General features: G+C 48.8%; 1 protein-coding gene across 11 annotated transcripts in view; it reads left to right on the top strand.

The window, feature by feature from the left end:
* The window catches only part of Mitf (melanocyte inducing transcription factor), a 191360-nt gene that overhangs the window by 109693 nt on the left and 59851 nt on the right, over positions 1 to 21816 (top strand). For 9 of the 11 annotated variants that reach the window (XM_047534661.1, XM_047534662.1, XM_047534654.1 and 6 more), the window contains exon 2: positions 5824 to 6073. In XM_047534661.1, the coding sequence (XP_047390617.1) occupies positions 5824 to 6073 (250 nt within the window). The remainder of the gene's footprint in view (positions 1 to 5823; positions 6074 to 21816) is intronic. The other 2 variants (XM_047534655.1, XM_047534657.1) reach the window with 1 other exon arrangement.

Genomic DNA, 21816 nt, shown 5'->3' with positions numbered 1-21816 from the left:
CAGAAAAATAGAGTATTTATTATCTGAGCTGATAAAGTTTTCAGAAAAAGCTGGAATCTTGGCAGATTTTTATTTTCATGTCATCTAAAACCCAAGTTTGGGGTTGGGGATGTAGCTCAGTGGTGACCTGTTTGCCTAGCATGTGAAAACCTTGAGTTCAGTCTCCATAGTAGCACTCATGCACACACACACACACACACACACACACGTTTGGTCCCGTAGGCTTATGATAAAGTAGCTGTGCTGTAACCATCGAGATCCGTGGGACTGAGGGTCTTGCTTGGTTCCACAGCCCCATTGGCAGGAGTGAGTGTGCTTCTCACTCTGTCCCGACTCGTTGGTGAGTCCAGTTGTCCAGAGGGCTGCAGGTGCTGGCCAGCTCATGGAGACCGCGCAGTTCTGGTGCAGGAAGGAGGGCCTTCGAGCTGCAGAATTGGAGAGGCGGACTGTGCCTCAGCTCGCCTGCCAGACAGATCTGGGCTCCTGCACATTTTGCTGTTAGTTTCTGCACATGGCTGAGGATCAGAAGAGATGCAGACTTTTTGTAGACATAGTGATTCCCAGGCCTTGCCTGAACTGAAACCAGAATTCCCCGGAGTGGATCTGGGTGTTTTGATTTTAGATGCAGCGCTCCGCCGACGTTGAAGCCTTTTGTCCTTGGAAACCCCTGTGGCCTACCCTTCCCGCGACAGCCTTCCTACATGGGTGTGAGGTTCCTGCTCTGTGTGTGTGTGAGCCTCGGCCCTGTGCCTTTCCAGTCACAAGTACAGCGTGCCCCCGTGCAAGCCAAGGCTGGTCGGAGCTCTATCATCCAAATGACTACCATGGTCATTTTTTATGGGGAAAAAAATGCTAGGATTCCTACTTTATGACTCATGAGAAATTGCAGCTAAAGTTCTCCCCCCCCTCCTTCCCTGTAAAGCTTTGTCAAGTTCTCAGAATGACACAGGGATTGCCTGACCTTTATAAGACTTGTCTTCCATGGTCCAAACTTGTCCTCAAACTTTTTATTTTTTTAAATTGCTTTCTTCTATCAAAAAGAAGTAGCGTGGGGCTGGGATTGTGGCTCAGTGGTAGAGCCCTTGCCTGGCACATGTGAGGCACTGGGTTCAATCCTCAGCTCCCCCTGTAAATAAACACAGTAAAGGCACTGTGTCCAGCTATAACTAAAAAATAAAAAAAAAATAAACCTACTTTAAAAAAACAGAAGTAGCATGTTCATGGCTTAATATTATAATTTTCACCACTGATTTTTCCAGTCATTGTGCTAAGCTTTTTATATCTTCTCTAGGTCTAAGTCCTCACCGCAGTGCTGAGGGGCCTGTGCACTAAAGAGCTCTTTATAAATCAGGAAAGCCCAAGTGCACAGAGATGGACGGACAGGGCCTCTGTCACAGACTGTGTGGGAGCTGTGCTCTGCGGGGTGTTGAGGGGAGACACAGGAAAGGCTCGGCCCTGCCCACAGCCTTCCTGGGTGTCAGCTCCCAATTCCCGACTTGGAGGATGGTGACATGGGGACCAAAGGTGGACGTATGTGGCCTAGTGGAGGGGCATTGGCACCACCGTCAAGGCGAGGGATGGGCAGGCTGGTGCCAGGGCCCTGGGCATCACAGGGTTGCTGATATTTTGAGGTTGTCGATAAAGGCAGTGGAATAAGTTATGTGGATTTTGGAAACGCCAGATTGTTCAGCGCTCCTGTCCAGTATTCCTTACCACCCCGAGAAGCAGGAAGCTTTGCCGTCTAAAAGTGTGCACTCAGCAGTGGAGGCAGGGACTCAGGTCACACTCAGTGGCCACTTCTGTACTCCACTGCTTCCCAGCCACTGTGTCAAGCACTTTGATTTATGTAGTTAGCTCACCTGATCCCTGCAGTGCACTCGGGAGCTGGGTTTTAGAGAAGACCAGAGAGGTTAAGTGGCTCGAAAGCAGCACTGCTCAGCAGTGAGGGAGCTAGAACTTGAGCCCAGTTGGTGGCATCCTCCTTGGGTCAGTGCGGAGCAATCCTATCCTCAGGGGAGGTGCATGTCCAGCTGCAGAGATTCAGGGAGGCACTGATAAGGGCCTTTGCCTCTGGGCTCAGCTTTGATTTCTTTCTTTTTTGGTGGGGGGTACCAGGGAATGAACCCAGGGGCATTTGACCCTGAGCCACCTCCCCAGCCCTATTTTGTATTTTATTTAGAGGCAGGGTCTCACTGAGTTGTTGAGTGCCTCGCTGTTGCTGAGGCTGGCTTTGAACTCTTGATCCTCCTGTCTCAGCCTCCTGAGCTGCTGGGATTACAGGCATCCATCACCACACCTGGCTATCGGCTTTGGTTTCTGACAGACATATACCTTCGCGCATGGAACCAGATCAGAGCCTAGTAATCTAAGTAATTGACTTGATTTTCAGGCATCTCAGAATTATGCAACCATGGTTTAAAGCATGAGATTAGAAACCAGGTATTCCCAGCACCTAGCAGAAACTATTTGTTGAATAAATGACCTTTACATAATCTGATTAAGAGGAATCAGACTCATGGAATTAGGATTATCAAGGCAGGGTAGAGATCCACGGGCCCGGGATGGGTTCAGTTCACTTCCAGAATTAAATGCATTTGGACATCTGTCCTTGTGTGTCATCAGAAGCTTCAGCATCTGGTCCTTGTCTTTCAAAGCAAGCATTGAAGTCACCTGAAAACAGCTCACCTAAACCACGGCTTTGAGTTTAAAGCACCATGCTCATTCGTCACACGGTGTGAGGATGTACGAACATCTTCATGTCTGTCTATACAGTAACAGCGACAGGTTCAGTTATCTCCAGGAGGGAGGGACATTTAAAAGACCCCAGAGTGACAACCCTGCAGAGTGTGTATGTGTTCAGTGAAGTGACTGTAATGCTTCCTCTGCACTTTTATTTTTTTCCTGGAAAATTTGTTAACGCTGTCAATCTGCTGAACCACAAGTTGTATTTGCTATATTTTCTTTAGTAGAGTTTCAGGATACTTGTATGGTCTCTTGCACAGACATGTATCTTTCCTCTGATAGCATATTTTAGAACATGATTTAAGTAACGTTGCTGACTTTCAAGTATGTAGCCTCGGTGTGGTTGATAACTAGCAATTTTAATTTGTCTCCGGAATGCTCTACTGTTAATTGAAAGGATTTTCCTCCCCGTATCACAGCCAGTGACTTGTCCTGTGCAGCTAATTAGTGCGATTATTCCACAGCTGCATTTGCTGCTGCACAAAGGTTTGCTCCTGTTTCTATCAAAAGGATCAGTCTCCTTGGGAATGTTCGGACCTGACAGGCTTTGAATAGTAAGACCACTTTTTTTCTTTTAAACACCTCCCCCTTGTTTTCTCAGCTCAGGAGAGTGCATTTGAGCTTTGAACACGTACGCTCTCAAGGGAGGGAAAATACATTTTCTTCTGATGCTCTTTTGGTAGGGCCTCAGCAAGTGATGGATTATTTTAAGCGAGTAGAAGCCAGTGAGCATTCTTATGGTGCAGCTGGGTCATGATTCTAAAGTCATAAGCAAGGAATTGGCATAGTTCAATTTCTACGTGTGGCCACAAGAAAGGGAGGGAAGGAGAAGGAAAGAGGGTGTGAGTCTTTGGGATGCTTCAGACTCCCAGGAAAACCGAGTGCTGAACACAGTCCCCTCAGCCCCCTATGATGGATCTGAACTCATTTCTTCCTCCAAATGGTGACTTTGGTCTTTACTTTTGTAGATCAGCATCTAGTGACATGTATTTTGCCACTGGAAAAAAATATCATGGCTTAATAGTTTAGAGGAGAAAAACCAAAGAAAAATAAAAGTACTTGCTGTTCACAGTTGGCCAATGTGATTGTCTGTCTCGTTCCTGGCCGTCACTGTGTGTGTGTGCACACGAGCACACACCAGTTACTCCAGATCAGCGTGCCAATGAACGGTGAGCCCTACTTTATGATGGACTCTTATCATAGGTATTTCCTACCTTGCTCTGTAGTTAGGTGAGTTTTAAAAATTTTCTTCCCTAAGTTTAATATAGTCCTGGCCCTTCCATTTCGATGTTCAATACATTTTAAATCAACCTCATAGTTGTGGGAGACTTTAAGACAACAGCAGTGTTTCATTGACTTTGTGTGTTCGGGTTTACTTACTCATCCTCGGATCGCAGGTCAGACGTAGGCAGGCAGCAGCGTCTCCACGGTGTCAGCTTTCCCAAACTTGAATGATCTACTTAAGGAAATAGTCCGTCGATGAGATTCCTGAATGGAACTTCATGAGCCACCGTGTAGCTCAGAGGTCTGAATATTTACCAGCCTTGGCCCAGCGTGACATTATCCTTACGCTTTGTCTTGTGGTGAACTTTAAAAAGTGGGCTCTTGCCTCGGGTGCTGTTTGGATCTGTTTCTTACTTTGTCACATCTCCATCGGTGACGTTTCTGCACCTTTGTGATGGCTGCATGGCATTGCTCCATGTGACCCCTGCACCGCTGGCCCACCCAGTGTTCCTGTGGTGTAACGAGGCAAACTGGGGGTAGCATGTCTGCCGTGGCATTTTCCGGGGCCTCCGTGAACACTCCCTCACCCAGCCGCACGTTCTGCATCCTGCAGAGTCTGAAGCTTCCCTTCGCGAGTTCCTGGGGGGTCGGTGATGTCAAGGCCTCCGCTGGCCCTGGGTTGGTACCCAGGGAGGGAAGAGCACGGGCAGATGCGTCTCCAAACGAGCTGACCTGAGAGTGCATGGACACTCCAGCCTTCCCTCCTTTCTGTTTCCGAGTTTTATAGGGATTGCCCTAAACAGAGGCATCCGAATTGTATCACGAGAAATAAGCAGTTAATTTTCTAGACGGCAGTGACAGCAACAGTAAGCGTTCAGGAAGGCGATGCTCCGCAGGACTCGTGGTGCCGGGGGGTTTGTGTGTGTTGTTTTATTTAATCCCACCAGGTCCCAGGGGGCAGGGCCTACAGTATAAAAAGTGAAGTGGACGTGAGCAGGGGAAGCACAGCCCCTGTGGGATGACCAGCATCCTCCGCTCTGATGTACCCTCTACTCAGGGGCGGCGACTAAGGCGGAGACAGGTGTCCCCACTCATCAATGTCCCCAGCAGCTACAAACCCAAAGTGGGAAACTTGGGAGGCCTTTTATTCCAGGACAAGTGCTTAACTTGTCAAATAATTTCCACTCAGGGAGCCCCGAGCGGTTACAAACAGGACGCACAGAGCGCTCACACAGTGGGCACACCAAGACAGGGCAGAAGAAAAGGGGCACGGAGGAAGCCGCGGGAAGAACGGGCTGAGGAATAGCTCGACTTCCCCTTCCCCCTGCAGGGTCCAGTGCAGGGATGAGGGTCGTCATGTAGCATAGAGCTGTTTCCCCATAACAAAGCTCACCTCTCCTGAATGATTTCCTACTAGGAAATATGTTAGGTATTTTCAAGGCATTTTGAAGGCACCTAGGAGTAGTTGGTTGGATTCCTTTATTTAAAAAAGCAAAGCAAGCAATTCATGTCTGAATCTGGGGTCTTTGGGTTCCATTAAGATGCGTGGCTTCTCGGCAATGCATATGGCGGTACTCTATTTGGTGGAATGAAGGCTGTATGGTATAAAATGTCAAAAAAAAATTAATCAGCTCCATACAAATGCCTAGATGCAATCAAGCCGACTTATTTTAATTCAACTACTAATGACTCAAATCCTGTCACCTCTTGATTTTCAATTATGTGGAGTACCATCGTCAGACTTGATTATATTCGTGCAGGCTCATTTCGTAGTGGTGCCATTTAGGACACCCCAAAATGCAAACGAGGGGCCTCGTTAGGAGACTAAATGTCGTGTGCCTTCTGGTTTCCCCACAGCAGTTCCGCGGAGCATCCTGGGGCCTCCAAGCCTCCGATAAGCTCGTCCAGCATGACATCACGCATCTTGCTACGCCAGCAACTCATGCGTGAGCAGATGCAGGAACAGGAGCGCAGAGAGCAGCAGCAGAAGCTGCAGGCGGCCCCGTTCCTGCAGCAGAGAGCGCCCGCCAGCCAGACGCCAGCCATCAACGTCAGCGCACCCACCACCCTGCCCTCTGCCGCCCAGGTGCCCATGGAAGTCCTTAAGGTACGTGAGCGTCATGCTCATGGAGGGACCGGCCCTCGTCCCTTTTCCATTTTCTGGATTTTCTATTGATCTTAACAAGTGTTTGGTTATATCGGCCCATCAGAGTCGTGTGCGCGTAAGCGTCACCTCTGTGGATTCCCACACGCCTTTGTCTTTCCAAAGAAGGGTAAAACTGAGTGTGACAGTCCCCTCCACAGACGGCGGGACGGGCTCAGCCTTCCAGCGGGAGTCCCAGGCAGGAGCAGGTGTTCATTAGAAGAACCTCTTCCCTTCCTTCTTCCGGGAAGACTTCAAAACCTAAAGGTTATCTGGACCAGGCGCCTCCTAATAACTCACCCGTGCTACTTTCCCTTAAATGCATTCTCCGGCCATGCTTTAATTTTCTTTTCCAGTTAGTCATGTTGGCTATAGAAACTCTTAGAAAGTCTCCGCAGATACAAAGCAGCGGGTGAGCTTTCTGCTCCCTGATAGCCGGGCTGTGTAATCCTTTTACTGGAGTGAGTTGTCTGCCTTGGGTCCCTTTGATTTCTTGCTAGGGTGGAGACTGCAGGAGCTTGTTAGTCTCATTCTGTCCAGGACACAGAGCTTCCTAATTACTCGGGAAAGTTGTAACAAGTCTAAGAATAGTTTGGTCTCCCGTGTCTTCCTCCTCACGTGGGGAGACTCCCCCGGCTTCATGATAAGCACTTGAGTTTTTCAGGACGATGGGTTCAGGGCAAGTTAAGAGGAAAGCGCAGCGGAACTTCTTACTTTCTAATTTTTTTTTCGCCCATTCACCTAATTGATTCGTTCTGAAGAGTCCCAAGTGATACTGTTCAACAAACAATGTGAACTTTACACACCGGTGATTCACTGTTGGTCTTTGCATTCATACGTGGGAGCAGAAGCAGCAGTCTCTGTGTTTAAAGTTTCATATTAAAGCAAACAGCAGAAGCAGCAGTCTCCGTGTGTAAAGTTTCATATTAAAGCAAACAGAGCAATGGTGTGGTGTGATCAGGAAGGCACAGGCGAGCCTTCCCAGCAAGGGCGAAAAGGAGTCTTTAAAAACAACTTTAAAGTCTGTTATTTTTTATTTGCAGAGTCTTTTCAAATGCTGTGATAGTAGTGGAATTTCTTGATAGAGAAGTCAGTTGAAATTTTCTTAGGGCAAAAGGATCCAAACTGCTTCCCATATTTTTACTGTAATGTGATTGATGCTCTGAATATTGTCACCACAAGGGATATTTCACCGCCTGCCCTCCTACCCCTTGTTAAGTAAAAACAAGGTTTTGCTCTGGAATAGATTATACCGTGAATCTTTAAGTTCTACTTGGGTGAAAATTGACACTCTTATTTAAGTCTTCGTAGATATAATATTTATGTTGTTTCATGTTTGCAAGAGTTACAGTTGTTTTGTGTCTATGGTAGGTTATTTAAGCTGATAAGAATTAAATAATAACCAGATATGGAGAAATGTATCTGTTTTGTTCACTATAATCTATTTTTTTTTAATTTGAAGAGCAAATTTTAGAAATGAAATGAATTTGAACTAGTTGTGGTTTATAGCCAATTTGAAGATTACATTTGCTACTGTTTTAAAGCATATTACATTAAAGTCAGTTTTCCTACCAGGACAATTACTTGTGATACTGGAGAAATTTGCCCAAATACAAGTGTGTGGAAACATCATTTCTACATCATTTAAAAGGTGACATTTTTAAGTGTTTAACATGTTATTTTGGAAAGCTGTTCAAACTGGAATCTGCATTAAGTAATGTGAATAATCTGCCCAATTTTCCTTCATGCTGCTGTGTCCTGGCCACACTGGGTTGAGCTGTGGGCCCCCGTTCAGGAATATGCCAGAAACATACAAAGAGACGGTGACACCTGGAAGACATCTCATGACCCAGAAAATGGGCAACTGTTGAATTTATATTTCGTGCTGAGTATTATTTCTGCTTAATTTTTGCATTTTTAATACTTTGGTATGTGAACTTATGTGGTTTGTTAGCTATTTAGACAAGTTTTCATGCCCAAAGTGAAGGGCAGAGAAAAGAGAGGTGACTGTGTCCATTTAAGGTGACGTCCCACGAAACGCAAGTATAATTTCCAGGAGAGCACCCTGTCCCTGATTGCTTCAGATGCTAACATCTCAGTGCTTTGTAAAAGTGGTTTACGAATTTTCAACAGCTTTGTGTGTGAAAATACTATGAGATAATAATTATAGAAATATACAAGAAGGACTTTTCCTCCATAGTTAAATCATGAGCACAGTTTTGTGAAGCAAACGATTGATAGCAAAGCCATTAACGTGCTGAATCTTCAGCCATTTCCCATGAGTATGCGTTTTTGAAAGCTGGACAATACCAAGTGAGTAGATCGTACTGAGTTGCACATTCTCATGGCAAAGCCTGAGCAAACTCTTCGTTCGAGACTAAAGGTTTAAGCTGTCTACAAGGAACACGCCTGCTTCTCGGTGATGTGCATGTGGGCACACAGACGTGCTGCACGCACTAGAGCATCCGGGCACATCGCTCCAGCTTCCAACTGATCTGTTTTGAACCTGATGGAAGACAGCCTGTTATGTAGGTGTCCTGGGTGCCCAGTGTCCAGTCACTGGCCTTCTGTAGTCAGTGGGATGAGGTACTGATTTTTAAGTGCCAAGTTAGGGTTTTCAGGTGAATGTCTTTCTTTAGCAGAGTTTTACTTAACTTATGAAGCTCTTTGAATCATGTTTAAAAGTGTCAATGTTTGGTGACCTTGGGACTCATGGAAATTTGCATTGGAAGTTGGAAATTCACATCACTTATTTCTTCACGTCTGATCATGTTTCATTTCTGTGAAGGATGCAGAGTTGGCATCTGGCTTCTGCATTGACCCTTTGGTTGTGGGTTGATTCCTCCTCTTGGCTTTCCCGTCGGCTAACATGGAATGATGAGTCTTATGGTGTGTCTTTGACTAGTAGGGATGTGCCCTGGCTTTCTTAAGAAGAAGCTTATTCCATTGGGTGTAGTGATTTAAGTGTGCATCTTTATCATACCTTAACCACTGCTCACGGTGCATAATGCATTTTGCACAGTAGTGAGCATCCCTGTATTTCAAATTGTGGATTATCATAAAGCATTATCAGGCCATTAAGGGACGTGGTTTCTTCTACCGAGGGGCTTTGTGGGCAGGGCACTCAGACAAACCTGAGGATTGAAATTTGATGCATCATCTTTTAAACAAAAACAAGAGCAACCAAGGACAGATTTTGGGAGATATCAGGGCTCATGGCTAAAGATGCTTCCAGGATCTGACCCCCAAGCTAGTATTCACCTTGGGGTTTGTTCCTGCTGCAACTCTCCACCTTTGATTGGTGGTGGAAGTGCCTGGTCACCTGATCTGGGACTGACGAGTTCACCTCTGCCTTCCACAGCACACCCTCCAGCAGGTTGCAACTTGAGCGCAGGAGCACCGAGTGAGGAGATGTTTCTCCATTCAGAAGTTTGCAGGGAGAAGCTGAGCATCCTTTCCGCCTCCCTTCCTCCTTCCTTCCATCCTTCTATCTTTCTTTCTGCTTTCGAATTGAAGAATTCCAAGTCCAGTTGTTCTCTCTGGAAGAGACTATGTTGAATTTATCCGTTCTCCTTTAGAGAAAGGTTGTATGAATTAAAAAGAAAAATCTATATTTTGTTACTTTAGGGTCTTTTATGATAAGTAAAGGACATTATTACATTTCCACTCCTTTCTGGATCATCTCAGGAATTGGGCACCTGTCTCTGCAATTGGAGATCGTTATTTCTGTTCATCGAGAACAGAAATGCTTTTGGCCAGGACCCTGCACAAGGTTAACTAGATCCACCTGGGCATCTGTTGGGTGGCCACGTCCTTGACACTGCGACATTTAAGCAGAGGTCAGCGAGTGAATGGAAGTCCCGCTGCCTGCCTGCTGGTTCTCCAAATGACAGCACTGAGGTTTCACTAGGGAGGGGAAGTAGATTACTGCATCGTCCATCTTTCTCTACGAATTATGAAATTTACCTGGCATAGAGTTTTCGAGGCGTGACTCATTGTTTAGGTACAGCGCAGAGACGAGGGAGAGGACGTGTGGAGTTATGGGCTGGGGCGTTAAGGGCTGACTGAAGGAATCTCCCACCCCGACGGGTGGGCTCTGCTTCAGATTTATTTAGCCTGGAGTCCAGAACCGAGCAGCTTCTCCGTGACTGCAGGAAGCAGGGACGAATGGGCATGTCTCGGATCAGCTTGCCTTGGTCCCTGAGTTAGGGACGGGAGGTGCTGTCCCCACAGGATGGGCACGGGCCACGTCTGAGTTCTCCTGGGACCGTATTCTATTTGTGCACGGCTGTCATGTTCTTCTGTGCCCCGTCATGGCCATGGGTCTGTCAGCCACAACTTCAGGGTGTGTTTATAAGCCCTGGTGTCCTTTGTTTCTGAATTCAACTTAGTCCCCAAGGTGCACCCTGGGAGGAAGGGACTTAGTTTCTGGGTCCCACACACAGCTCTTCCTCTTCCCAGGGACCTCGTTTCCCCGCAGAGTCTTTGACGTCTTCAAGGTCACATAGGTAGAGTACTCGTTAGCCGCCACCTCCCTCCGCTCTCCCGGACCTGGCGGTTTCTGCCCCACAGTTCCACTTTGAGGGAGCAAGCTCTGAGAAGGTAGTCAGGCTGCCCGGCCAGGCAGACGCAGGCCTGTGCTTATCTTTCTTTCCTCACAGTTGCAGGTGGAACCAAAAAAAAAAAAAAAAAAAAACCCAAAAAGAAAAGAAAAAAAAAAAAAAAAAAAAAAAGAAAAAGGAAAGGGAAGGAAAGAAAAAGGTCACGTCTCCTTCTGAGAATGCTTTTCAAACCTTCCCCGGGCTGGCTGGGCCTCTCGCTGCGTCTTGAAAGGCACTTGGCGGTTCTGGTGTGCAGTGCCCACTGTGTGCCCGCTGGCTCTGCATCTCACAGAGCTCCCAGACCCCGGGTGAGGGCGGTGACCCCAGGGCACAGGCGGCTGCTCCGCTGGACTGCCGGCCTCGGTGAGGGCAGGGCGCTGGGCGGGTGCCAGCTGGTCAGCGTCGGGCTTGGTTTCCCTGGACGGCTTTCAGTGACCAGTGGGGAAATGCTGGCTGCGTGAAGTCCTCTCGCTGGAACCTTTAGGCTCCATCCACATGACAGAGCAGGCTCAGGAGAGCAAACGCCAGCCACAAAGTAGTGGACCTTGCAAAGCCGCGAATTATCTCCAGTTTTCTGAAAACATTGGAATGTCAACCCTAATGGCATTTTCATTTGCTGATATTTTGCAGTAAGTGGAGATGATTTCTCCCTGTGTGACCACAGTGCCGCCTTTTGTTATGTGGCTGAGGGGCGAGACGGAAGCTGTCACTGGGTTTTGCCAGGTTGTGGAGGGGCCGGCTGTGCTCCGTGGACCCCTAGCCACGCAGCCACCTGTCTTGAGGGATGAGGGTCTGGCTACCTGACCGGAGGCAGCACGGGCCACGTGTCACGTCCCCCATTGGGGGAAGCCGCACTGACCGCACGGTCTTCCGCCTCCTCCGCCGTTCTCGGAACTGCCTGCTCCTGTTGCTGAGGGAGGTGTTTTGAGGTGTCCTCGGGGTCTGGGGCCTCTGAGCGAGGGCTCAGGTGGAGTGGATGGAGCTGTCCTTGCTTTCTCGTGTGACGATACCCACAGAGCATGCATCCTCAGCAGGGATGTGGGCGTCCCCGCAGGGAGTACTGCAGTGGCTTGTGACCCTCGTAAGCCATGGCACGTAACAGGAGGGCAGTGTGTGTGTCTGTCCAAGTTTCCTGGAGGTGGTGAGGAAGGAGCTGCAGTTAGGAGACCCAGGTCTGCCCAGGCCCCTGAGGTGGGTGCTGATGAGGAAAAGGTTGGGGACCTTCCTGCCATGTGACCAGTGCCTCTCCCAGCTCCCCTCTGCTCCTAGGGGTCTGACCTCTGCATTCTGCCTGGGCTGGGTCTCCAGGACCGTGGCCGCGGCAGCTTGCACCTAGCAACAGGACTCGTTTAATCCCCACCTGGCTCTGAGGGAGGTGTCGGTGTCCAGGGGCTGAGTAGCTCACCGGAGGCCGCCAGAGGAAGAGGAGGGGTCAGGACATGAGCTGGCCACAGAGCTCCATGGCCACTATCGGTGGCTCCTCTCTGAGAGGGAATGTCCTGGGAAACTTCCAGAGAGACAATGGCTAGGCTCAGTCTCTCAAATGACAGGAGCCTGGGCGAGTAGCGTGAGCTTATTACAGTGCTCCGGTGTTGCTTGGAGCCTGCGGTGGCCCTACTGGGCAGGTAGAGTGAGCCTCCCTCCACACGGGGAACAGCACCATGACCACGGCCTACTGTACAGAGCATGGTTCCCAACGGAACCATGGCTCCACTCTGTCTTCGGTAGCCACGCACTCTGCCGGCTTCTGTGCCCTCTGCAGAGCTCAGGGACCAGCGCTGGACATTTCTGAGCAATCACTGCTAATGAACACCCTAGAGAAGCAAGAGGCCGGAGAGGAACTTGCAGGGAGTCTCACAGGCTTAACAGAAAGATACAGGAGCTTAGGCCTCTGAGATCAGAAAGGGCTCCTCCGTTGGATTCTTGAAGTACCTTTCCGAGTCTCCATGATACGCCAGAGGAAAGACGGGGCTGTGTTTTCTCCTGCATGGGAAGCCTACCTGGCCATGTGGCCCGCGCTGGTGAGTTTGGTTTAGTGAGAGTCATCACTGTGGGTCCAGAAGCACTTTCAGAGTTTCTGTGACGGTGCCTGACAGTCCCAAGTCGGGGTCACTCCTGTTCTGAAGATCTCCACGGCTCGGCTGTTGTGACCCATACACCTTACCCTCTCTGTGTTTTAACGGTACTGCTCTGAAATGGTCCATGTGACAGACCCACACGCCTCTTTAAACAGGCATTCCCTCCTGAAGTTGTGGCTGATTTTGAGTGTTTCTGGCCCACCTGTCCCTTCAGTACCGGGGCTCTTGCTGTATTTTAACACCTAGAACTTCTCTTCTGCTCGCTTTTATGCTCGCTTTGAAGTGAATGTCACCTGTGACAAAGTCAGTCTCCTTCGCACGTGTTATCTAGGTGATCCCAACAACTGAAGAAAGAGCTTAGATCTGAAAGGCCAGTTTTGAAGTAGTCCCTGTAGATTGCGGGTATGTGCAAATTCTAACTGTCACTTGGCCCTTCCCAGGTAGTGGGCGGGACTGGGTTAAAAATACACAGACCAGTGCAGCGGCTTTACACGGGTGCTGCAGCGATCAGGGCCAACTTGCTGGCGCTCGCTCCAAATCTGTCTCTTTTTATTGACTTCTTTGAGTATCAGCCTGAACTTTAAGACAAATGTAGTGTCCTGTGATTTACTGGCCTTTCAGATGGTGGTTTATAAAGCTCGATGTCTTTGTGTGTTGATTTATGAGAAGGAAATGAATCAAAAATTAAAGCATCCAAAGCAGATAAATCAGGAGGTTGCTGACATAGAGAAAAGTCTTACGAGGAGAACTGCTTTCATCACTGATTTAAAAAATAGAGAATGTCCCAGAAAAGGGTCTAGAGGATTCGAAACCCAATCATTCCTACTAGTTGTGTGTGGAGTGGTTCGGGTGTTGGTGGAGATGGTGGCCGAGGCTCTGTTATCATTTAAGTCCGAGAGGACGTGCTAGCGTTCTTCACGGAACTGGACTGGGATCCTGACCGCGCTCTCCGTCTTAGTAAAGTGGTGCTCACCCAAAGCCTTGTGAGGAGCACATTTCTTCTGTCAGGTGAATTTCCTAGACCGGGGCACGTTATGCAGCTAGCAGAACTGTAAGAAGGTGTGGGGAGCTTGGAAATTAGGAATGAGGAAGGATACCTTCAAGTCCCACTTCTGCGTCCTTTTAGATACTACTTAAGAGGCCCAGAGTGGAACCCAGCTTTCTGCCACCTTGCCACCTGGCATTATTTTGTTGTGATCTCCCCCGTTGGCCCTGGGTTTTATATAATTAAAATTCAGGGCTGGAAATTTCGTCAGAGACTTAATTAGAAGTGACAAACCAGAGACATTCCTGCCGGTCGAGAAAGGCTTAAGACATTCTTATTGGCTGAATTACAAATATGTAACATTTTTCGAACACTGCATGGTAGTTCAGAGTGCCTAAAGGTGACAAGATTAGCTCTGTTTTTCTAGTGAAGTAGTAAAAATTAGATTAATAAGTACCAGGCAAAGAACCTTTTCTTTTTTTTTTCTTCTCCCGAAAGAAATCTTACCTTGAATACTTCTGGCTGTGGAGACTGGTGCCTTAATTAGCCACATGTTCTTTTACCTCCTGGGAAATAAGTGTGGGATGAACTTGGGATCAAGACACAGACGTACCCTGACTTAGCACACGCCGCCCAGTAATTCAGCAAGGAATGTTGGTAATTAGTCCTGCCTCTTTCAACTCTTGGCTTATTTTATAAAACCGGTTGACTTAAAATAATGCCTGCTGATTTATTGCCCACACGTTTCGAGACGGGGACTTGGCGCTCGAACAAAAGCGAGATTGTGCAGGGATGGAGACCTGCCCTCCTGTTCTTATGTGCGCGCAGATCCTGGAGGGCCCTCCGTGTCCCCTATTAACTTTGTTGCATTTTCTTTTACCCCATTCAGCATTTTACTGGGCTGGCTTTTGTGCCTTGGTGAAGAGAAAGAGGGAGCAAATTAAAAAGAAAAAAACAAAAAAAGGCCACTCCTGGAGGCTCCCAGTGTGAGCAGCTTGTCAAGGCGCGTTGGCGCCGTGTGGGCTGATGGAATCCGGCGTGCCCTCCGTCCGAGGTCCTCTTCATGGTTAACCCCCTGTTGGTGTTGACGACAGTTGACAACAGCCAGGTCCATCTTAAAAGATGGCGTTGTTGAGACACAGGTCGCGGGGCAGCAGCCTCAGAGCCTGGGTACCTAAGCATTGTCGCGAGTTGTCACTCGAGATGCCAAAGTCCCGTGCTCACTTGTGCACCTGGTTATACTTTGAGATGTGGCCATGATCAATGTCCCTGTTGAAAATCTGGCACTAGCCTGGGTCTGGTACTTCAGTGACCTTGGGCCCATTTCCTGTTCTCTTTGGGCTTTGGTGTCCTCATGGGGTAACAGTGCCTGCTTTGCAGAGCTTTGTGAGAGGTCAGTAAAAGCAGCACTGTCCAGTCAACACAGAATGCGGGCTGCATGTGGACATTGGAGTTGTCTGATATTCTCAGACATGGTAAGAAGAACCGTGTGCAGTTAATTTTCATATGCTTTCATTAACCAGTGTATGGAGGGTAATGTCTTTTCAATGGTGGTCAACATGAAAGTCGTCAAGATCTTTGACCCTTTGATTTTTCATTAAGCCTTTGAGTTAAGCTTTTCACCGTCTTCAAAATTGGGACTGTATTTCATATCTATGGCACCTTAATTTGGACATTTTCATCAGAATTACCCTGTGCTGAGATTTTATGGAATTTGCTAAATTGTAAAGGTGTATTCGTGTACCCAAGTTCTTTAAAAAATGTTTGAAGATCCCCAGTAATTATTTAAATTTGGATTGAAATGAAAAGAAATAAAATCCAGTTCCTCCGTCTGGAGTAGCTGATTCTCAGGGCTCAGGAGCCCCGTCGGGCTTGTGGCCTTTGAAATGGGTAGCACATAACACAGGTTGGATCGATTTCTAAGTATTTATTGTTTTCTTTAGGTTCCTGTGAATGGAATGCTTTTCCTGATTTCTTTCTCGGCAGCATGGCTGTTGGAGCCTAGGAAGGCTTCTGCCGTACGAATGTTGATTTTCTATCCTGCCACTGCGCTGGGTTTCTCTACCAGCTCTGCAAGGCCCCTGGTAGCTTTTCGGGTCTACATATAGGATCCTGTCTTCGGCAGAGACGCGTGACTTGTCTCCCTATTTGTGTCCTTTTAAGTCCCTCCTGCCTGAGGCTCTGTCTAGAGTTTCAGGGCGTATAGTGAGTGGGCGTGGGGGAGGGGACCTCCCTGCTTGGTCCTGATTTTGGAGGGAATGCTGTTGCTTTTCTCCGTTCAGCATGGTGCTGGGCCCGCGTTTGTGCCGCGTGCCCTCCATGACGACACAGGGCTGGTAGGTGGACAGCACTCAGGAAAGGACTCTGCTTACTGTCGACAGTAAATAACGTGGCCCTTTATAATGACAGGTCCCCGCGATGTGGTGGTCGTTGTCTTCGTCTGCAAGTCGCGGTCTTCCTGGGCCACCCCCCACCGCTTCAGTGCTGCGGGCTTCTCCTGCGCTCGCCCCCACCAGAGGAGACGAAGAGGCCACAGTTGGTCTCTGTCTTCTTCCTCATGACCCGATGCCCAGATGGGCTGGTGTCTCATCTCCGGTTGTTGTTTACTGTCAAAGCAGCTGGTTGTAGGGGCAGCAGTGAAGCCAGCCTTGGGAACACGGCACTGTGGCCCATCTCTGCCAGGCGTATTGCACCCGGACCCCAGCACGGGATAGGTCTCAACTCCTTAGTCGTATGTGCCATTCACGCTCCGTCCACACAGGTCATGCCCACGTGGCTGCCGTCCAGGGTGCCATGATATCCAGACCTTGCAGGTGTGAGTGCTTCATTGTTCTTTTTTGTTCACAGGGATTGAACTCAGGAGCACTCAACCACTAAGCCACATCCCCAGCCCTAGTGTATATTTTTAAATTTAGAGACAGGATCTCACCGAGTTGCTTAGTGCCTCACTGTTGCTGAGACTGACTTTGAACTTGAGATCCTCCTGCCGTAGCCTCCCGAGCTACTGGGATTACAGGCGTAGGCCCCTGGGTGGGTTATAGAGGTGCATAATGGTGGGGTTCGCTGTTACATATCCATCTGTGCACACAGTGTGACAGTGTAGTTTGGCCAGCGCTGTCCCCTGCCCCCACCCCCACCCAGTCCCTTCCCTCTACTCTCCTCCTTCTGCCTTCTTGGTATAAAAAGACATTGAAGGACAAGATCAATTAATCCCACTTTGCTCTTTGGAAGCATTTGGTAGTAGCTCAGTTGACTTAAAGGGAATTGAAAATGGTCATTTTCTTTTCGGTAGACGTGTATGTCTGATTCTTAGTCGCACTGCTCTTGTTAAGTCCATTTCCTTTCTCATAGTTTAGGAAGTTTCAGTGCAGCTGGTAATTTGGTGAAAGAGTTCTTCTCCTGTTCTTGCCATGCTCCTGAGTTTTCTGTTTGATAGCAATCTCACCCATTTATTAAACCAGGAATCCCGCACCTGAGTGTGAGTGGATGCTCTGCTAGACGCTTCGTTGTTCCTCATGCAAACAATAAGTTGATTATGTTGGAATTAGTGCACTGTGTTGGAGAGACTTAGTGTGCTCTTCATACAGGTCCAAGAGCCTGTAAGGTTGCATTCTTGTGTGGTTATAAGCAGGACAGCCAAGAGAGCAAAAATGTCAACCACGCTGGGACTCTGAGAAAGAAAACCCATCCAGCTGTCTGGTTTCATAGTTTCCTTGGTTTGGAGTCATATATATTTCTCAGTGTTTATGATTTATTTTAATATTTACTCATCATCTGCAAATAATATTTCAGTAAATATGGAGGCCCTTGTGAAATGGGTTTTGGTCTCCTAGTGGTAGGTTTATGTTAAAATCTCATGCTGAAGGAATGTTTTCAGCTTATTAATTGGCATAATCCTGGTAGAATTTGCAACACAGTGTTATGAGCCTGGTCATCGGGCCCATTTGTGTTTACACTTGGAACTACAAGCATGTCATAGACGGGGAAAGTGAACATTCGGTGAGGATGTTTAATTCTACATAAAATCTTCATCCAGCTTGACACAAAGCCAAGGCGTTTAGAGCTGAACCTCAGATCCCGCTTCTCACGAAGTTTTCTGCTTATTCTCAGTGAGGAGCTCGGGGTTCTCAAGGTGCCATCTGGTCCTGCTGCCCCTGCACCACCTGTGCTTACCCCAAACCTACTGAGCCAGAGAGTGTGAGCTGGTGCCCAGGATCTGTGTTTTAACCAGTCCTCTAGAAGATTCCAAGGTGTGCTCACGCTTAAGAATCATGGCTGTAGAAACCTGAAAATCTCTAAGGAATTTGAGAAAAATGTAGACATACAGGTGCAAATGAAGTCAACCCATTTTCTTAGCTGATGGTGTCCTTAACTCCTTCCCGTGTTCATCTGTGGCAAAACTCTAATGTGTGGTGGACGTGGGCTCAGGGAGCAGAGGAGGAGAGGCGAGGGAGTTGCCTGGAGTGGATCAGAGGAGGCTGCAAGATGCCCACGGCTCTTCAGGGTGCGTCGTATGTGGGCATGCCTGGTGCAGGAAGGTGCTGTAGACAGATGAGTCCTCATCTCCAGGAAGTGAGTTGAGGATCAAGCCATAGGGAGAAGCTCCAGAACCATTTACTCCACAGCCGTGGCTCCACGCGATGGGGTCTTTGGAGCAGTGATGAGGGCCGGCAGATCCAGGTCCACAAACACCCGTAACCTGTGCACATAACATCTCACCTCCCTTTGTCTAATAAGTGCCAAGCGGCTGCCCGTAAGTACAGACCGATAGCACAACTACAAATTCCATCTCCTCCTGGTGTTAGGCCTCTTCTTGATCAATGAAAACCACAAGCATGGCTGCCAACCAAACAGCATCTCGAAATGTTTGACTTGTGGAAGTTCTTCAAAGCTGCTCTCCACGTACTTTTTAGAGCAGTTTAAGTTCAGCGCAATGCCAAGTAGAAGGTGCAGTTTTCCACCATGTTCCTCCTCCCGGCTTCTGACGTCCCCCCACCAGAGGGTGCACCTGTCACTGTTGTGGGGCCTGCCCGGACGCACGATCGTCACCATGTCCGTAGTTAACGTGGGGTTCAGGCTTGATGCTGTAGGTCTGTGGGGTTGGAAAGGCGTATGGTGACATGTGCCCCCCTCCCCGTTACAGTAGCATGCACCTGTTTTTTTTGTTTTTTGGGGGTTTTTTTTGACTGTCCTAAAAATCCCCTGAGCTCTATCTTCTCCTCTGAACTAAAGAGCCACTTCTTTTTAGGGTTTTTTTTTTTTTTTAACCCTATCAAGTGCTATTGAAATTAACACTTTTGGAATCTACTCTTGTCTTAAAATCTGGACCAAGTAAAATGGTAACTAAAGACCTTTTCAGAGCCTGCAGACCTCCAAGGTCTACCTACGATATCACGGCAGCTGGTCCTGGGGGTGCCTCCGATGTCAGAGGTTCCTGCCTCTACAGCAGCAATCTGACACTCATAGGAGGTGGTTTCCTTGTTTCCTCTTCCGTCTTCGTTTTCTCTCTGAAGTCAGTATATCCAGTGCCTGTGGCCTGCTTGCCCTGCTGGTTAGGATAAAATTGACAGCTGTTAATTTAGGAGTCCCCACAGGAAAGACTGAGTCTGGAATCTGACCCCACACCCGACCTTGGAAGAGACCCAGCTCCTGCATGGACCACGGGGTGTGGTTTGCTCCCTTCAGAAGACACGCTTGCCTCTCCCCTCCCTCCTTGTTCCCATGGTTACCCAGCAGGTGTAGAAAGTCAGTCACCCCAACATGCCCCTTGGGGACTCCTGCACCTCAACCCCAGCCTGTTTCCTAGACTTAAACCTAGGCAGTTAGGTTTTCTCCGCATTTGATTCACATGCATACAGAGGACTCGTACCCAATGCACTGGGTGCTCCTTGCTGTCTGGTTGCAGAGGACCTGCAGGAGGATCTGGCCTCCGGGGTTCTGCACTCAGTTCTTTGTCTGCGCAACAGGAGTGCAAGTCCTCATAGGGTTGCTTGGAAATAAGTGCAGGTTGCCCGCCGGGGACTCAGCACCGGGCTGGCATGGCGCGCATCAGTGCCACCCGCTGCCGTCTGCGTTTCAGACGGAAACATGCACAGTCCCCGCAACTGAGCCATATAATGGGTTCTTGAGGGACGGCTAAAAGGTTAGCGCTTTGGCAAAAGGCGAGGCGGGGTGGTCCTCTGTGGCCGTCAGTCCGTTTCCCTGGATCTGTGGGGGATGTTTCCAGACCCTTCTCAGCACTTACTGTTGGATCTCCCGTCAGCTGGGAAGTTTAACCAAAAACCGTTTAGCTACACAGCTTCTCTCTCTCCCTCCTCTCTTTTTAAAATTTTATTTGTTCTAATTAGTTGCCCATGACAGTAGAATACATTTATGCATTTTGATAAATCATACATAAGTAGTGTGTGATTTCTCATTTTTCTGATTGTACATGTTGCTTGATCACATGGGTCATGCAGTCATACATGTACATGAGGTAATAATGTCTGCTTTACTCTGCTGTCCTCCCTACCCCCTACCCCTTCCCTCCCTTCACTCCGCTCTACCTGATTTAAAGTAACTCTTAACAGCAGTACATATATATATATATATATATATATATATATTTATTTATTTATTTTTGGTGGGGGAAGGGGGGTCGTGAGATGCTTGGCACAGCTTTTGACTTCCTCCTACAACACACTCATTCCTTAAAAATCTTAGAATTTGTTTTGATGACTGACAGCCAGAGAAGGTACTTGTGGAATCTTTATGTGTAGAAAATTCTGGGGAAAGTGGTAATAACTAGGATTAAATTTTCAGGAAAAATTAATAAAGACCTTGGGCTCTCAAAACGCTTCCTGACTTGGAAATCAAGCTCTCGCTTACAAGCTGGAAAGCCAGGGCTTTGGTTCCAGAGCTCAGATGAAACCTGAGTGACCCTACGTGAGTCTGTTAATGGCCGGCTTTCTCAGGCGTTATTTTTAGACACGTAGAGATTCAAGATGCGTTTGATCACGGCCCCGGCGCCTCAGTCCCGGGGCCACTTTGGACGCCCAGTGGACACGGGTGGCCTGTTGAGAGTTGTGATTCTGAGCCGTGTTTTGGATTTGACGTGGAGGCAGCATGCGATCCCCCTGCAGCATCCTCCTCTCTCCTCCGCGTGTCTTGACGCCCTTTGCCTGGAGCTTCCTGCCTTCTTTCCCATGGGAGCTGCCACGTTTTGTCCCTAATCTGAGCTCCTGCTGTTCCGCCCGGACCCCGAGTCTTGCAGTTGTATACAGTGTTCATTTTCACGGTGCGTTTCCTGGTGGCAACAGGACACCTCGAGGGTTCCGTCTCAGTGGTCAGTGACGCTCGCATCTGCTCCTGAGCCGTGTGCCCTGTTCCCTCGGACGGTCTGCCTGAGACGGGACCACGGGTGCCCAGGAGTCCCGCCACGCTCCCCGCTTCAGGACCGCTGCCCCAGCTGGGCAGTCAAACACGCACACGCTCTGTGCCCAGCCTCGGGGCAGACCCGACACGTGTCCTGGGGAAGTGGCTTCCTGGGCTTCTCTCTCCACCCCGTAGCCAGCCTCCACCCTCGCCCTGCCTGACCGAGAGAGCCCACCTGCAGGTCACAGCACTGCCCCTCCTGGGGTCAGCGGTGGCCAGGGTGCGTGTAATGAAGTCACCGGTCCCTCCTTGGGGGTGACGCAGGCCACTTGGGGAACGCCTGTGATTGTTGCTGACGTGTTAGACTCGCTGCGTTGCAGGCTATGATGGCAGCGTGCTTCCTGGCCTCGCGCCTTCCTGAGACTTCCCGTGGACCTCGGCGGGGAGTGAGTACAGGAGGCTTGCGGGAGACGTCCGGGGTCCGCCACGCCATTTCCTTCACGCCAACATCGTGAGACCCACAGTAAATACTTAATTCAGCTTTAATAAATCTCGAATGCCAAGCTCTGCCTCTGATGCAGTTTGTGCTTACGGAACATTCGAGGGCTTGCATTTCCCTCCTTTTATGAAGCAGAACAAGTGGGAGGCGGAGGATGCTGGAGGGCGCGAGTCCTGCTCCCTGCTGTCTGC

The sequence above is a fragment of the Sciurus carolinensis genome, chromosome 19 (genome assembly GCF_902686445.1).
Source record: "Sciurus carolinensis chromosome 19, mSciCar1.2, whole genome shotgun sequence".
NCBI classification, from domain to species: Eukaryota; Metazoa; Chordata; class Mammalia; order Rodentia; family Sciuridae; genus Sciurus; species Sciurus carolinensis.
The sequence above is the reverse complement of the archived record's forward strand: the minus strand, read 5'-3'. Positions and strand labels throughout refer to the sequence as shown.